The 18,352-nt window shown below is 39.9% G+C and overlaps 1 protein-coding gene across 9 annotated transcripts in view; it reads left to right on the top strand.

Annotated features, from left to right (window-relative positions):
* LRRFIP1 (LRR binding FLII interacting protein 1) overlaps positions 1–18,352 on the top strand; it is a 249,245-nt gene that overhangs the window by 133,541 nt on the left and 97,352 nt on the right. For 5 of the 9 annotated variants that reach the window (XM_019523333.1, XM_019523330.1, XM_019523325.1 and 2 more), the window contains exons 2-3: positions 1,601–1,687; positions 14,265–14,282. In XM_019523333.1, coding sequence (XP_019378878.1) covers positions 1,601–1,687; positions 14,265–14,282 — 105 coding nt within the window. The remainder of the gene's footprint in view (positions 1–1,600; positions 1,688–14,264; positions 14,283–18,352) is intronic. The other 4 variants (XM_019523331.1, XM_019523329.1, XM_019523328.1 and 1 more) reach the window with 1 other exon arrangement.

Below are 18,352 nucleotides of genomic sequence, written 5' to 3'. Positions count from 1 at the left end.
GGGGGGGGGGGGGGTGTATTCACGTGGCACCCGCTGCCTGACTACCCTCCTCTCCCAGCCCCATGCAGGCTGGAAGTCTGCCAGCCTGCAGTGAGCTCTTTGCAAAAGTGAAAAATCAATGGGTTCTCTGCTAAAATAAAAAATCTGCATTTTCCTCTGGCAAAAGGAGAAATTGATGTTTTTCTCTGTTTTCCAGGGGAAATGGAAAACGCAGATCCCTGGTGATGAAGTTTAGTGTATCATTCAGCCTTGCTCTACTGTGGGCTACTTTTGATTGCGACTGGGCAAGCCACTGAAAATATCAGAACAGAACCACACCTGAACCTCTGAGGTTTTGAAAATGTCAAGCTAATTTTAGATCTATTTTCTTAATGTGACTTTTGCCTTCCTACTTCTGTCTGGAATCATAAACAGAATATTAAAATGTCATCCTAGAATATTCTTTGGCATTTCCAACTGCTGAAATGGGGAAGTACTAAAAATCTCATGAGAGGCCTGCTCTTGGCAGATTTGCAGACCAGAGGGGTTTGGATAGGATTCAGAACATTTGGATACTTTAACAAATGTTAAGTGGATTTTCTTAGATTCTACCAATCCCTTGAATAATTTCAGTCTGCAGGATTTACACACAAAATCATGCCTAGCTTTGTTTATGGGCATGTGCAGTATCAGACTTGGAAAAAGCAAATATATGAATTGTGTATATAATATACATCTTTATTACTTCCAAGTTTTCTTAATTTGTTACTCCTGTTTTTAAAATTGACCTGTAACTCTCTCTTAATACAAATGTTTCCTCTGCACATGTAAATGAGAGAGTGCTTCCTTTTAGAAGTTTTTCCTTCATGTCCTTAATGCATCTGATGAGTAGAGCTAGATGATTGTGGTTCCATACACATGTTTAAATCCCCTTGGAAAATTCTCCCAGATCATATTTTTCTGGAAAAATTTACTTGAACAGATGTTCAGATGCTGGGCTGCTGCCCCTATGCTTGCTTTGCAGGCTCCCCAGTCTGCTTGGTGATAGATGGCAATAGCCCTGATGTGCTGACCTAGACTACCTTCCAGGCTGTGTTTTCCTGCATCACAGTGTGAAGGTGCTTCCTGCTCAGTTGGAGCACTAAAATCCAGCTAGAGTGACATGCCATCTCTTTTGAACAGGGGTTGGGGAGAGAGGAGAGCAAAACACACTAGGATGCTGCTGCTTTCCTCAGAAAGTACATGTACAAGTTTCCTTTCCCAGGAGAATTTCTTCTTGGGACCCATTTAACTCAGGTTGTTCCCAGGTGTGTTTTTTCTTGGAGTGGCCATTTTTGCTCTGTGAGAATTGCTGACTGTTTTTATACTTATGGCATCTACTGGGAGGGCAGCAATTCTCCCAGTAGAAACTGAAAGTCTATATGTAGCCTGTGTAAGGATGTTATCTGCCTACGAAGCATAACAAGTTATGGAAGGCAGGATCATTACTTGTGAATGAAATCCTACCTATCATTTAAAGTCTAACTGAATCCCATCTCCTTACTTCATGCCCTGGTTTGCAAGTGTGCTTCACCTTAAACTGCCCAGCATTTATTAAATTATGTTTATTTTCTCTTCACAGGCTGAAGCAAGGCTTGCAGCAAAACGAGCAGCACGTGCTGAAGCGCGGGAAATTCGGATGAAAGAACTTGAGAGGCAGCAAAAAGAGGTATATACCAAGTTTTCAGTGGGTGACCTTCTCTGCCATCCTGAATAGGATCTAAATTCCTTAGCTCACTGGTTAATTTTCTACTATGCTGAAATGTCAGCTGTCTTCACTGGCAACTCTTTTGATCAACTGGTAGCAGTCATTAAACTGTGGTTAAAAATGAGTCTGAAAATGCAGAAAATGTGATGGGAATGCTTTTTGCTAGAAAACCCAATATATTTGCTTACAGTTGGAGTGTGTGTGCCTGGTTTATACTTGTTGACAAATATTTCTGAGTTTGTATCAACTTTTAGGGAGCTTTTGGGTTTTTTTCCCCCCGTATCAGACTTCTACAAATCTGATAACTATGGAAGACATTGAGCCTTCATCTTTATAGTAAATTAAAGCAAGCTACATAATGGCAGCGTTGACTCTTTCTGGGTCTCATCCATTTAATGAATCAGTGTTCTTAGAGTAAAAATACCATTTGCACAAAAGGTTGTAGCAGACTGAACTCACGATATCACCTTCTTTTTGAAAATATTTGTTTTTTCTCTGATATAGAAGCTAACACTTTACAAGACTGGTCTTTCCTGTGCTGCCAGACAGAGTTGTGCCTTCATGTGTTAGGCCAATGTGGATTGTAGATTTGAATGATTTTATGGATCTGGAAAAGACTTCTTCTGTTGTATCTGGCAGGTTAAGAGCTGTACTACAGAATATCAGACTTATCCTGTATTGAGTAACTGAGTTCAATATTTGTGTGCTTGGTGAATAAGAGGTGGTAGAATAATATTAGAGCATTACTTCTAGGATAAGGCTGATAGAAGAAAATGGATCAATTTTGTATAACGAAGAAGATAGTGCTGTCCAAAACAGCTGAAACTTCACATTTATTGAGATGCATCTAATGAACTGGGTTGCTGCTGTTATTGTAGATGCTGTTAAAATAATTGAGTTTTCTCAAAAACAAGAGGATATTGGGGCACGTTCAGGATAAAATGGGAGAAAGGAAAGTATGGCTGTGCGGCTGTGATTCAGTTTAGTCTGGAAATAGCTAAACTGGCGTTCAGTTCAGTGCCATGGGACCTGGCATTAGTTTAGCCATGGCAGTACAATGCCTTGTGCAGCTGCAAAACCTGCCTGTAAAGCAGGATAAGTACTGAGCAGTTAACCCACACTACCTTCTGTGCCGTGGTGGCTGGATTGTTGCTGAGGCATGAGCTAGCTAGTTTAAAGCTAGCTGAGGTATGTCTGCGCTGCGGCTGAGAAACAGCTGCTGAAGAAACGTTACTAGAGAAGCACGATATTGATTGCAGGAAGAGGCCTTTTGCTACTCCAGTTGCTTCTCATGTTTTGCATGGAAAGTTCCTTTGTCACTTCTGCCAGCCATGCAAACCTTTTGGCTGTGACTGTAGATTTATATTATAGAACCTCCTGCTGTGCCTAAGTCCTGAGTAATAGGATTTCCGAAACAACCTGGGACAAATCCATAGTAAACAAATATTTTCACTGTGGCAGCTCATAATGATGATAGTCTCTAATTTCATGGTAATTGCAAAGCAATTGATGACATCTTCCCTTCTTTGGGAGATTGAAAATTAATGCTACAAGCAGCTAACTGGTAAATTGTAACTTAACTGTCTAGTTCAGACTGTAACAAAGCATATGCTGTCTCTTGAGACTGCGCTACTTAATTGTAGATAATAACCACAAAAAACCCCAATTCTATGAAAACTTTTTTTGGCTAACTATTCAGTTTTAAAGATGCCATAAAGGTATTTTAAGTAGCATTTGGCGTGAACTAAATCAGACTTGTCAAACATACAGCCTGTGGGTCAGATCTGGCCCATGGAGCCACTGTTTCTGGCTCTCTGGGCTACTGGCAGGTCACTGGAAGTAAGGGGTTATGGCTGGGAGATGTGGCCTACCACAGAATCTGGGGTCCATGGACTACAGTAGACAAGGCAGTCAGGACAGAAGGATGAGTAAGGGCTAACAGCCCCAATTGCCTTTCAGCCACCTTGCCCAATGCCACAGTGGCCACCTCGGCTCCTTGGGCACCAGCCCTGCTGATGCATGCCCTGTGCTGGACCTGGAGCCATCTCTGCTGTGTGCTCTGTGCCAGAGCCATCGCCCCAGCTTGAAATGGGCTGATGGCAGCAGCTCTGGCTCAGGCATGGGGCATGCATTACATGGTGGGAGCTGGAGCCATCACTGCCAAAGCCACCCATTCCCTGCTCTAGATCCAGCCCCCAAGGAGCCCTGTGGTCTGGTTCTGGTCCAGGGTAGGAGATGAAGTTGACACCCCTGACTAAATCAAATGTATACTACCTAAGAATCTTATAATTCAGTCAAATAAAATGCATAGTGTAGGCTCTACATGTTCATTTTATTTTTCTTGGTCAGCATTCACAAAAACTTTTTCAAATAATTCCCACTTTCAGGGAGGGATAGAGCTGAAGTGGATGGCTGCGGATGCATTTTTGTTGTTGTTGTTGCCAAGAGTACCTTTAAGATGTCAGACGCGTTTAAAGGATGATGGTGGGACATATTAAGATAACCAGCAGCTTCAGTGGCTTCTTGGCATCTAAAATTGCCTTGGATGAATAGACATTGTAATATCAGAGGCACACAGGCCCTTGACCTCTTTAAGAAAAGCGGTGGGGAAAAAAATCTCTTCCTTCTTGAGAACAAAAAAATGGTATTGTCCATGCAATTGTCTTCTTGAATATCTAAGGTTCAAAATGCTTGTTATATCAAGAAGTTGTTTTTTTAGATGGATTTACTACAGTTATAAATGCAACACACATATTGAGTGTGTGTGCATTTATCTTGTGTTTAAAGCAGTACACGTGCTCTGACAGATCTGCTTATGAGCAGGGATCGCTTGAAACTGTATATGTTGTTAAAGTCCTTAAGGTTTTTAAATTTTTTAAATAATGTCATTCCAAGCTAATTTATTTAGCCTTACATACATGGTGGCAGTGGAGTAGCAGTGTTACATCTGAGATGGTCTAAGGAATGTGCAAAAAAGCAAAGTTTCTTTGGTAATATTTCTTACTGGTCCAACTGCGTAGTTGAGGGAGATGTTAGATAAGCTTTTAGGCATGAAGAGCCCTTCTTCAGGCGTGGAAAAGAAGCAGGTAAAGCAATGGCTTGTGTTTAACACTATGCGTAAAGAAAATCATGTAAAGATGCTTTAAACTGTGGAGCAAAGAGACATTATCAGACATAGCTTTAGAAAAAGAGAAATGCAGTTGAATAGCATCACTTTAACTGGCTGAGAGACGGTGTGCTTTTAGTAGTTTGGAGAAAGGTTGGGGAGAAAGGTAGACAAAAATTGGGCACTCCAATTTCTATTCCAAGCACAGTTATTTGCTATGTAACATCAGTTCACCTCTGCTTTATTTTTTCCTTTTGTAAAATAAGAGTGCTTGTCTCATGGGAATAAAGTTGAGGTGTTTAACTCTTATTTGGTAATTTCTCTACTATGACAAGCATTTAGTATACATACCTATCTTAATTCTTCACTTGTGAAGTTTATTGGCTGAAAAATGAGCTGTGTATTTATATTTTTCTTAGAAAAGCTGACTAGTAAAATACTGTAGAACAAATTTGTTAAATCCCCATACACAGAGCCTAGAGCTAAAGGCTTGTTCCAGCTATCTAGTAAAGCTAATGAGTACATTAGAAAAAAAATATGTAATATAGGGCCAAATTCTGATCTTCATTTTGGCAGAAGTTCTTTTTGGGGGAGCCTGTTAGATTTATTTGAGGGCAGACATAGTTGTAAATTTCTGCTCTTACCCTTGAGGTTATAAGTATGACACCTTCCATCCAGCTTCCTTATTTAAATTGCCCTATTTAAAGGACATTTAGGACCTCTGTCAGGAAACCTTATTTAATGCAATTATGATAACACTTGTTTTGTGCAGAGGGTTAGTACTCATTTGCTTTGCCAATCCAATGGTGTCTCTTTTGTAATTTTTTCTTTGACGTTTCCAACATTTATAACCAACACTAATGAATCAGTTGTCAAGTAAAAGTAAAATACAAGGTGACTGTGTAGGACCTATTTTGGACACTATGGGAATGCAGTAGTACACTGATTCAGTTCGTCTGCCGAGTAAAATTACTATTAAAGACTTAAGTAAATTGTCTCTCAAAAGTGAAGGGAATCTGCTCTGGCACCTCCACTAATGCATGACCAGGGGATTTGGAAGACAAATGGTAGAAAGGGTTTGAATGGGTTGGGGAGGTAGTCAGTGAACATGGTGGGGGATATTTTGCGGGTTAGAAGCAAGGAGCATGGTTGGTATGTTATTAAGCCAGGGACTTAATCTGTATTTGCTCAAATAGAAGAGGAACCTGAATATAAGATGACCCTCCAATAATTAGATTCTGTATATGGAAAATGTATAAATGTTTTTATAATCCCACCCCCCAACTTTTTCCCCTGGCAGGCCCTCCCCCCTCTCCTTACTGTAAGATCCTGCTCTCCCTAACCACATGCAAGTGAAGAGTAAATTTATATAACTTTGAAATTAAACATGGCTGTATCTATTTGCATATAGTACTCATAGACTTAGTTCATCTAGAATTGATGAATGTTCTCTCTTTTGAAACTGCTGCAAGTTTTACCACAAGTACTCTATAAACACTTGTTTGAGCAGCATTTTGGCACCTACTTGTACACAGTACAAACTATTCATGATATTTAGTCCAAAGCCAACAGGCTCATGATTTACCATAGAGTTCACTAGGCTGGGCCCCAGCAAAGTCAGTATGGTAACCACAGCCTAGCACTGCTCAGTATATGCGTATACTTCAGATACCCCCACAAAGGAGCCATGTGCTAATTATCCCCATACTCATGACTGGAATTGGATGCTCTTGTCACAGATCCTAGGATCTTTCAAAAATATATATGCAGATGAGGTGCAGGGCAACCTGGTCTGCCTTCACTTCATTCACTAATCATATGTGCCAGGCTGAGAAAGGAGGGGTGACAAAGGGATTCTGGGTGAACTGTTTGGGGCCCCATTTGGTGATTTTTGCCAGACATTTAAGGCTGGCAAAGAAGTGTCAATGGAAATGTGCAGCTTAGCAGTGGGGGTGAAGAGGAAGTCAAAATGTATGCAATGTAATGTCTCACCATGACTTGAAAAACAGTTGGTGCTGAAGAGGACTGTGCTTAATGGGTACTACTGTATGTCTTATTCAGATGGGTTGCACTAACCTATTCTTGTGGTAGGTCCCTATCAGCATCTTGGCCTTTTGGCTATGATCAAATATAGCATTTGTGCCACCAAGAGGAAGGTGTCACGGCTCGCCCTCCTGATGCTGGCCTGGTATTGCTGTACCTCCAGGCCCCGTGCCAGTTCTCTAAGGAGGGAATACCTGCCTGCTTTTTTTTTTTTAAGGCAAGGTGCTATGTATAGATGAAGAGGAGGGAGACCTAGGATGAGCTGGACCCCTAACATCAAAGACTGGACTGCAAAAGACCAGGAAAAATGGGGGAAAGTTATGCTACCTCAAAGGTGCCCCAACGGTCAGAGCAGCCTCGGGACAGACAGGTAGATGGACACGCACGCACGCGCGCACACACACACATGCGCGCGCACACACAGTTCTCGTAATAATGTTTGCCTAATGTGGTCCATATGGCAAACATTGTTTTATAGTTCTGTTCAGTGTTGGCTGCACTTAATCAGCTTCATATTTGGTTTCTATTGTTGAGCATGTGCTGCTTTTGGCAGCAGTTTAATGATAGACAGTGTATTTAGTGAAGCTTCCTTATATGCGATTATTAGACAAGAGGCTGTTTTCCCAATGCTGGATTGGGGGCAGGTGGCCACCTAGTCTTGTATTTGAGTAAATAAGGTGTGTAACTGATTCAAGTTCAAGGCAGGGTAGAGATAAGGACCATGGTCCATGAGATTTACTGATCTGTTAGGATGCGAGACAAAACAAATTATGATGGACACTAAGTATCAGGGATATATGGAATCCCACAATGTATTAAAAGGGAAGAAAGGATTTCTTTGGGTGATACCAACTGAACCATTAGGATAAGGTTAGATAAGCTTCTGAATACAAGACGTTTTGAAAGCTCTATCCCAACTATGCAGTCGGTCCAATAAAAGGTATTGCCCTAAAAAGTCCTTGCCTCCTTGGATAATTCCTGAGCCATCATGGCTACAACATCAATCTAACAGTACTGAAAAGGGAAATAAGAAAACTCACTCACTTTATCCAAATGCAGTGTTTAATGAGGAAGAATACATACTGACAGGATGCTTTAAGAAACCTTTAAAGAAGTAACTTGTAATCAGGGAGATCCCTTAGCAATGAGCAGTAGAATAAAGTGCCGTGTCAAATGGCCAGAAGTACCTGAGTAAATTATTTGCAGCAACAGAGAGTGGAGATGTCACTAAAAGCATATGTCAAATATATCTGGTGCCCCTAACTAGATCCATGCCTGAGGATTGATTAGGGGAATAGAGAAGGAAAATAATTTGTAGAATGTGCTGAAATAAATTTACAAATTGTTGAGAGGCCAGAACATGTTGACTGGAAGAAACATGTTGACTGGAACCATGACTGAAAGAGATGCTAGCACAACACAGACCAATCTGAACTAAAAGCTGACAGATTGCACAACTAGTCTGGTTAGTATCTGAACAGCTGGATATACCACTCATCCAGTGTGCCTTCCAGAACATAATTTATGAATTGTTCTTTAAATATAGGGCCAAGAGCAGTTTAGATATGTTTTAGATGTACTTTTGGAAAACACACTTAGATGAAAGTGTGTCCTATGTGAGTTAAAAAAAAAAAAAAAATATGGACAGTACCCTTCTGAATTGAGAGCACTGTCTGGCTATAATCAACCCAAAGTACTAAGCTAGAAAACCTAGCTAGCTGACTACCATGTAAGCAACCACCCAAAATTACCCATATCAAAATTACCTGATGCATTAAATATATCATTTTTAATTTCAAAAGGTTAGGATTGAACCAAATTTGATGTAGTCTGTTTCTGTGAAATATATTATAGGTCTACACATTTCTGGAGAGGAATTCAGATCCTGTTATACCCTATCACTGAACCTGTGCATAGGATTGAATGTTTCTGCTAAGAAATTTCCTACTGAAAACAACTTGAGATGGGTCTTGCGTGTACCTTCATGAATGCTTCTGCATCCTAACATAGAGGAATGCAGATCATTGAGAATTATTGGGGGGATGATATGAATTGGAAATTGTTTGAACTTTGGCAAGTGGCAAACTTGTGGGTGACATTTTAAGCAGATGCAAAGAAGGCAAATGCTTATGACTGAAGGATCCTCATGCTCAGGGAAAATGGCGCCCTGGGCAGACTTTGTATTTTGGTGCCTTTTCTTTAAATGTAGTAGTATTAGTAAAAGTTTCAGAAATAAAGCCCTGGGGGTAGCTGCTGGGCTGGATCATGAGACTTGCTTCCCCATGGGAAAGCACCACTGCTTCTGTGCAGGGGAGCAAGGCAGGCAAGTGGACTGAAGCAAGTGCTCCCTGCCCCTGTCTTCATGGGCCTGGCCTGCCTCCTCTTCAGCAGTGGCCGGAGGTAGTGGTGGGCTGGGCTGGGGACTGCTAGTCTTGCCTGGGGTGGGGATTGACTGGGGTGGAGCAAGGGGAGAACGCTGCTGAGGGTATGGGCTGCTTGCAAGTGTGCGTGTGTGTGTGTGGTGGGGGCACCTTATCATGGTGCCCTGGACAGTCACCCACACTGCCCACTCATAAGGGTGGCCCTAAACAATGTACTTCATGGATTAATGTTGATGAAAGTAATATTTACTTTAGGGTGGTTGATTGAAGCATCGCATTTGCTAGCTGTGGTAAGGATACATTGACAGTTCATGAACCATGATGAGGCAAAAAACCCATATGGTTCTAACAGTTATACTTGCAAGTCTGCCAAATCCTATTTAACATGAGAAGAAACACATTGCTGTTGGGATTCTTTCAGATCCAAAGTGCAGCATGAACCCAGTAAGTCCCAAACTAGCAGATGTTTTATGGTTTATAACTATATATAACCACCCAATAAAATCTTTTGGTTTGGTTTGGTTTTTTGGCACTTTATTTCTCTGCAGTAGGGTTTATGTTTCAGAGGAGTCATCTGGAGAGGGTTAAATTGTAAAGCTGGATTTATAAGAGAAATCACTGAAGCTAGACTCAGTTGCATCAGTTTTCATATCTTCAGTTTTGATGCCTGGTTCACAATAAGTAATTTTAAATGTTAGTTAAGTACTGAGTTTGTTTCTGAAAGACTTTCTGGCTGCTGGAAAATCATTGCACCACAGATAGAGAAAGTTGTTTCTGGCTTTTAACAGCCTGGGGTACATGGAGCTCTTACAGCAAGAGTGATTAGTGAGTGGAATTAATGATTCTTAAGAGAGAATAATATTTAATCTTTTTTTTCTTTCTGTAATTTCTTTTTCTTCCCCCCTCCCCTTTCATATCTGTTTGACTGAAGGCTAGTCCAGAGGGGAGATAAACAATCATCACTTCTTAGTCTGTGGACTAAGTTTAGTTCTTCTGTTATCCTTAGCCATATGGCAGATGGATAAAGGAATGATGTCATTTAAGGCAGATTCCAGTGTGATTTGTTGTATTAGCTTATAAGGGCAATCATAGCAGGCAGTACTTTTTTCTCCTCTTTCTACTGCCTAACTAAACTGTGCTTTTATCCAGCTAGTGAGAGTTGAAGTGGTGGCAGGACTTGTGTCTGCTTTGCATTATTAGGTACAGTTCACACAAACTGTGCTCTCCATTGTAGTGCTAATTTTCAGTCCATTTCCCAGGCACTGTGTGTTCTTGTGTTTCTTTCTGGGGAAAGTGGCTGCATAAGTTCAGTCCCTTTTTTTGGTCAATTGGACTCTTATCTGTAAAGTGGACTTTCCAAACATATAGTTAATTTTCATTGTGCAATTACCTGAATAACTGGGATCGTCAGGGTTATAGGCGAGATCGGAGTTGGGTTTTTTATTTGTGAAGATTGGAATTTTTTATAGAAGATTTAGTAGAAGTTGAATTCTTAAGGCTTTTAAAAAAAATCCTATGTTTTAGAGCAAGGATGAAAACTAATTTGTAAATTTCGTAAGTTGCAATATTATTGGTACTTGATATAGAAAGCTGAAGTTCACCCCTTAAAAAGGGGTACATTCTTTTTTTTTCTTTTTTCATTGAGACCTTCCTTAAGTCTTCCTTCCTAGGACACAAAGCTTAGACCTTTTGTTTAAATTAATACTGTTAACTGAAGTGTAAATAAAGAATAATCTTGTTCCAATCTTTAATCCACGGAAGAAAATCCCTACACTTCAACTAACACAACAGAGAGCTTGCAGAAATGCTTGCTTTCTTTTGCCTAAATGTTATGAGATTGAGGGTGTAATAGCACAGTGGAAACTCAAATTGCTATCTTTCTAAACACTTGCATAGGCAAATCAAGAGGAGGAAAATATTTGTTAACTGAAGCAAAACAGTGATTCAGATATTTTCTAGTGTCCCTTTGTAATTATTTCCTCAAGATGCTTGTGGAAATGTAACTACATTTTAAGTTAATGACTGCAAAAGATCTTAAAACGAATCATTTACTTACTGTCAGTTACCCAGGGATTGAAAGGGCACTTCCTTCTGGATTTAGTCTCTAGAGATCACATGATCTGCTGACCCAGATCTGACACACTGAGTATACAGGACGGTCACCTAAGTCTGGTTAGACAACAAGCACAGAGACCTACAAAATTACTGCTGGCTTGGACAGAAACGAAGAGCATTATTGGTTAGAACTTGTTTTTCCACTTATTTATGGGAGAAAATGTAGGACTGTTCCTTTATGAGGGTCAGTCTATATCCTTTTTAAAGAGATTACATAGCAGCTAAAAACAGGTACTGTACTTTGTGGCAGGATTGACGGGGAAAAATGAAAAGGGTATAGGGAAGTTAATGTTATATTATCAATAGATCTGTCCTCTTTGCAATATATTTCATAATAAAAGTGTGCCAGAAAAATTTGCAACTCTTGTTCATGGGATAGATGGTACACAACTTACTCAACAGAAGCAAACAAATTAAGTGGTAAATGCTGGGTGTTGTAGGAATCAAGGAAGTCCTGTATTCTTTTAGCACTTGAAGCAATAAAATGGTACTGAGAAGTATGATCTAGAAGAATTGTGAGTACTTATAAATCTATTGACTAAAGAAAGAAAAAGCTTTGTAGAAGGACATACCTACAATAAGACATCTGAATTTGTTTAGAAGTAATGGGTATTTACTGCTTATGCTACTTTTCATCTATGTATATATATTTCTTTAAAACCTTTTCCTTCTTATCATTTTCCTATTTGACACTTAAAACATTATTGTAATGTATTGGTTGACTGTAAACCACCACTAAAGGCAAGAGATAGCTCTAATTGTCACTGTAAAGCATGAAAGAGCATGGTTAGAATGGAAATGTCTTGGAGAATGGGAAAGGAGCCTTTTGAAGGAGTTATTGATTAAAATATGGTGTATAGAAGGATGGCTTTCAAAGCCAGTTTTGCCAGGTTTTTTAATTCCAGATATTAGTCTTCGTGAAGCACTGTTGTGAGAACAGTATTGAGTAGACTTGCCACTTAGCTCAGATGTTATAACCTCAAAAATGGGATTCCCAAAATAGAGATTGTATTAATGTTCTCTATAAATATCTGGACTTTCTAGACAATACTGAGATCCAGTGTTTAAGTTTTTGTCTATTCCTATCAGAACAGTAACTAGGAGTTATCTGTATTGTGCATTGCATATGTATAATTAGAAGGGAATCGATTAGGATTTCATGCTGGGAACTATTGAAATAGAAGCTAATTAGGTTTCTGGTGTTTTCAGTTGTGCTAATTACTAACTTATTATTTCAGCATACTTCCAACTTGTAGCTTCCCTTCTCATCTTACTTAATTCTGAAATTATAATGCTGAAACAATGGTGCCATTTTGCTCTAAAGCAAGAGGTTGATAGCAATTTAGAAAGATAGCATCTTGAGATGATAGACAAGTTGACTAATTGGGTGCAGAAGCAATTTTAGATCTTTTGGTTCCAATCTGTTGACATTTGAGGAGTTGATATGTTGGGGGCATTAAATTAAACTTTTCAAATGTAATTTATAATTGCCAAAGTATAACTTACACCAGCATAAATGGAATGGCTGGCCTGGGAAACATAGCTTTTGCAACATGTTGGTTTGTGTAGGAGGGAGATGCCTAGGGAAATGCTGTAAAGGCACTGCGTCATAGAGTATCTCAAGATCTTTATTTAGGAGACTGAGGAATCCAAAAGTGGACTAAACTTGTTTCTCTTTCCTTCCAGCTGAATAAAAGGAAATTCAGAATTGAAACCAATTTCTTTTTCCCTGCTAAACTTTTCCCGTATATGAACACCCTAGTGTAGAAGTGATAAGCTTTTATTCAGGTTCTGTGCATCTCAAAATAGACAGTAAATTAATGATGTTTCAGTTCTGGTAAACTAGAAAATTGGCCTTGATTGAACACATTTGGCATGTACAGCAGATGGCTGTCTGTTCTGTCATGAATTAGTGTTCCTCTGAACTGGCTGTTGCACAAAAGTTGCTTGTTGCTTAGGACTATCTAATTAATTGTACCAATTCAAAAGAAAACGTTCTATTCTCTAAATTTTTTTATTTCATGTATACACAGACTTGGATAATGTAAAAATGAAAGTCAATTCTAGTATCTGTCAAAGTAATTAAAAGGGTTTAATTTTTTTCAGTGCACTATTCAAACTGGTAGAAGAAATTAGGCAGTAGCTTTGTTTGTAGTAGCAGCAGTACAGTCATTAATTACATACATTGATCCTTGCAAATCTGTTAAACTATTCCCTCCAGTGTGAAACTGTTGTGTATGCGTGAAAGAGAGAGATGAACAGACTTCTTAAACAGTATTCTCAGTTTGCACCAACAACTGAGAGTTAATTTTACTTGATAATGCAGCTTTTTACCAGCTATTGAATGGTTGTTATTTGTCCTTAATTTATCAGAAAACAACAGTGTGGAGGAAGATTCTGTACCAAATGTTATTAAACGAGTTTGATTTTACTGCTATAGTGGATGCATGTTTCTCTTTTTGGATGAATGTTTTGGGTATTCATTGTTTTTGAGGGGGATGTTGCCATAGGTAAGAGTGGTGCAAATACAATTAGCAGATCTTGGAATGGGTAATTTTACCACATGCTCAATGTAAAGTTTAAGAAAAAGATTTACACAGCATGTAACTACATCTCTGTTTGTGTAATATGCTATCAAATGGGTCTGAATATTACAAGACAGTTGCAATGAATTGGGTAATGCGGGGGCTGAGGGGAGTTCTCTTTTTACAAACGGTGAATAAATATCAAGTACACCTTATTTCTCTGTTCACATTTTTCTGGGCATACTGCGGAAAAAACCCTCACTTTTTTCCGTTTCAGTAGATGTTTAAAATTAGTGCTATTCATTAACATACTCATGCTAGCTTTGTTTCTTTCCTTCTTTTCCTTCCCGTTCCCCTTTTTCCTGTAGATCTATCAGGTTCAAAAGGTATGGTTTGGCTTCTTGCATTATGGCTTGCATGCATTTCTCTCATAGGTCTCGCAGCATTTCAGAAATAAACCCCTCAGAAATGTAAGGCATGCAGCAGGTTTTATTTTCTCCATGTGACTTACTTATACTCTGCTTCTTTCCTTCCCACAATCTTCAAGGTTAGCTAGAAGTGTAGGGGAGAAAAAAATTGTATAACTTTCCTAGTCAGACATTTAAACAGCCCCTTTCCCATGTCATACATCTCAAATTAGCTCAATTCCCATTCTTTACACTTAATCTCTACTTTTAACTCTCTATTGTAGTCAATAATAATTTGATGAACTTTCCCTAATAAGAGACGTTATGCAGACTCTTTGTATCAAACTCTGCATGGAGTAATGTGTGGAATGAATACCAAAGGCACAAGTTTTAAATGTACAAATAATAGTATTTACTGTGAAGCTACAGTAACATTCTGAAAGTGACAGCAGATGCATTCAGATTATCTCAAGTCAAAAAACCATATTGGTATATTAATGGTTTATAATACCTTTTGGGCAGTGGATCCAGGATTTTGAAAAGGAGGGGGTTTGGGACCAGCAACTGGTACTGCAGGAGTGGCTAACACCTTCCTCTTCCCCTCCTCCCCCCATTTGTTGTCAGCCACCCCCTCCTGTCCACCATACTGGGGCAGGTAGACGAACTTCCCAAAGTAGGTAAGAATTTCTCCCTCCCCTCTTTTTCCACTCCCAGCTCAGAGGCCTGTCCCCCTCCCCTACTCCTCACCTGCCACTGCCATTTTCCCTGCTGTCCTGGCAGTGAGGGGAACTCCAAAGTAACTCCAGTGGGGCTACATGGGGGGCTGGGCTCAGCTCAGGACAGTGGTGGAGGGTAAGCAGGATCTGCTGCCTCACGCCTGTTCCCAGGCTGATGGAACACCAGGTGAAGAGGGGGAACTTGTCTGCCACCTCTGCTGCTGTCCCAAGCTGAGCCCAGCCCCTACGCAGCCCAGCTGGAGTAGGACAGGAGCTCCCCTCACTCCTGGGACAGTAGCAGTGTCAGGCAAGGGAGGGGACAGAGGGGATTTTTAATTTCTTTGGGGAATTAAAGTCCCTGGGTGCTGCTCCTACAGCGTGGTCAGAAAAGGTGTGTGACCATGCCACCTGTACGTGCTCTGGATTCATCCCTGCTTTTGGGTAAATTAGAAAGGTACATGAAATAACTATGATATGTCTTTTATATACAAATTATCCATCTGTCTGAGTTGATTTAAAGATGCTCATCCCAAAATGAACCTCACAATTCATTATTTTTGTAATTTAGGAATAAACTTCTACTATTCAGTATTAACATTTTCAGGTCACATTGTACTTATGGTGTATGGACTGTAGAGTACCCGAAGGGAAGAAGTACAACTTAAAAAAAATCACAGGCATCATACTATCTTGGGTGAGAAAAATAGAAACCCAAGACACTATAAACCTGCTGCTGGCCATCTTATTCAGTAAATGCTGTTGCTGTGTTTATTACTTCTTGCTGAATTACTAGTCTGTTTTGAAAAATAGAGCTCTGTTTTGCCACTCCTGTATCCTTTGTTGCATGTTTCACTAACTGACCACAGTAGTGAGTACACTTTCTGAAAGTGCCATTATACTCTGAAAAGTCACTAGATTAAGAGATACTTGTTGAAAAGACATGCTCTATATTCAGAGTTCTAGCCTGATGACTTGAGCAACAAATTTGCATTTTACTTCTGTTCATCTCTGCAGAGTAAATTCTGTTTATTGGAGTATCACTAAATTCAGTACCTTTCTGCGTGTCACCAAAAGATTCATTATTAAAAGTTAAAAGGTCAATTTTATGGTCAAATTTAAACCCTCAGCTAAAATGGACATCTGCTGTTCAAGTGGAGGCATTCAGATCACAAAGGTACAATAAAGCAACATTTGGCCTTAAGAATCTTTACTACTGAATTTGGCGTGCAAGCAAGAAAACCCCTAGCTAAACTTTCTGATCCCACAGGTTGCAAGATTGGCATTTATTAGCTTATAAACTAAGATAATTTAACCCAGAATTATTGCCAGGTTTAAACACAGAACCTCTTAATGTCATAGTTTTTCAGAGTGGAATAGCACTTTAAGCTAGCTATGGTGTGCAGGCTGCATAGTTTAGCTGAATGGGTGAACATTTTACTTCCTAAAATTAATGGAGTATTGACTCATAGAAGTCAGAAGAAAGATTATCCAGCTTTGAATACATGAAATGTGAGAGGCAGTGGTTGATTTGGCAGGTATCAGTAACACTTTAAAAGGCTGCCAACCATTTGCAGTTCAATAGGAGGCGATCCTGTTTATTACAGCATTTTATAAATTGAATAAAGACTTGTTCCCATCCTCTTTTCACTCGGCTGAATTAAAAAACCCACGTTATAAATGATGGGCAGTTTTGTATAAAGCATGATTTTTAACATTTTCAGCATATCTTTGTATGGAAACTGTGTAAACAAAGACCTACTTTCTTATTCTTATGGAGTTTTATCCTTAAGTTTATATTTTAAATCCATCTAGCTATTGGGGAATTCCAAATACATTTTTTTGGAGGGGGCGAGATGTCTTTTTTTCAGGATTTTAACTGGTCAACATGCCCTGCTTTAGCAAGACTATGTAGGTAGGCATGAGGTCTTAAACCAGTGGCATATGGTTAGGGATAGAACCATACATATTTAATTTTTGAAAACTTTCATAGTTTATTACATTTCTGCGTGTTTTAATACTGGCCTCAGCTGCTTTGATGAAAGTGTTAGAGCTTGTAACTATTGTCAGTTGTTGAAGAAACAACAGAAATGTATTGACCTCTATTTTCAAGTACCTTTTAAGTTATCTGAACACTTAAAGCTGAAGGAGGAAGTTATACTACACTTGCACTAGGCCTAGCCAAGTCAAAAAGATGTGTTCACACCCATGCTTAAAAGTTTTTGGAAAAGGTTAGGATTTGCATATTTGAAGAGGGGTAGTTAGCCCTGTAAGTCTGCAGTCAGGCAGAGGACAGGGCAGGGTGGTACCTTAGACTTATGCATTTCTGAATTATTTGGTCTCTGAGGCACCACCCTGACCTGCCTTTTGCCTGTTTAAAGGCAAGCACATGGTTAAGTACTTCGCTGAATCGTGGTCTTTTTCTTTGTGATCTAGAAACATGATTGATGTTCTATTAATGCTCCATATAGTTACTCGAATCCAAGATGAAGTCTGTTTTACACATTCCACCCACCCTACCCCCGCCTTCCCCCATTCAGTGGTCCAAAAAGCCTTGTCTTTGATTTCAGTACTGGCCCAAGACAGGAGTCACAGCTGACACCTGCCCTTGGCCAGCCTTTATGTGGCTCATGAAGTAGGGGAGAGAGTAGGAGGCCTGTGTAGTGTGTAGCCTGGGAGGAGCTCAGGGGAGATGGTGGAGCAGCTCTAGCTCTTGTCCAGGGCTTGGGCTGAAGCTGCTGCTGCTTCCTGGCTGAAACTAGAACTGCCCCATAGGGTGAGTGGTGGCGGGGGCAGGGGAGTGTCAGGATGGTATCAGGCTACACAGGCACTGGGCGGCAGGTAGGGAAGTGGCTTAAGAGGGGGGAAGGGTTAGACCACTGCTTTCCCTGACACAGCAGTACAGGCCATGCAATTAAGATGACCCTCCAATAATTAGGTTCAATAATCATGAAATTAAGATGGTTCTGCACTACATTATAATTGATTTATAATTTTTCATGTATGAGATCTAAAGATCATATGTATTCAAATCGAACACGATTTTCCCCCTCAGTTAACGTGGGGGGGGCAGGGAGAAGGGGAAGCCCCTAATCTGGGACTCATGTACAAGTGTGTGTGTTGTGGGGTAAGGGCAGGCAGCTGCTGTTGCAGCTGTGACCCCAATTCTGACCCTGGTGCTGCTGCTAGACAGAAGTCTATTCACTTCTGTAAAGGACCATTTAAGAGCTGTTCACTACTTCCATAAAAACAGATGGAGATCATCGATTGGACCATTTAAATAAGCTTCTCTTCCTCCCAAGTAGGCAAAACTATACAGTACAACATGATTTGACA

This window comes from Gavialis gangeticus, unplaced genomic scaffold (genome assembly GCF_001723915.1).
Source record: "Gavialis gangeticus isolate Ggan-Ray unplaced genomic scaffold, GavGan_comp1, whole genome shotgun sequence".
Taxonomy (NCBI): Eukaryota; Metazoa; Chordata; order Crocodylia; family Gavialidae; genus Gavialis; species Gavialis gangeticus.
The sequence above is the reverse complement of the archived record's forward strand: the minus strand, read 5'-3'. Positions and strand labels throughout refer to the sequence as shown.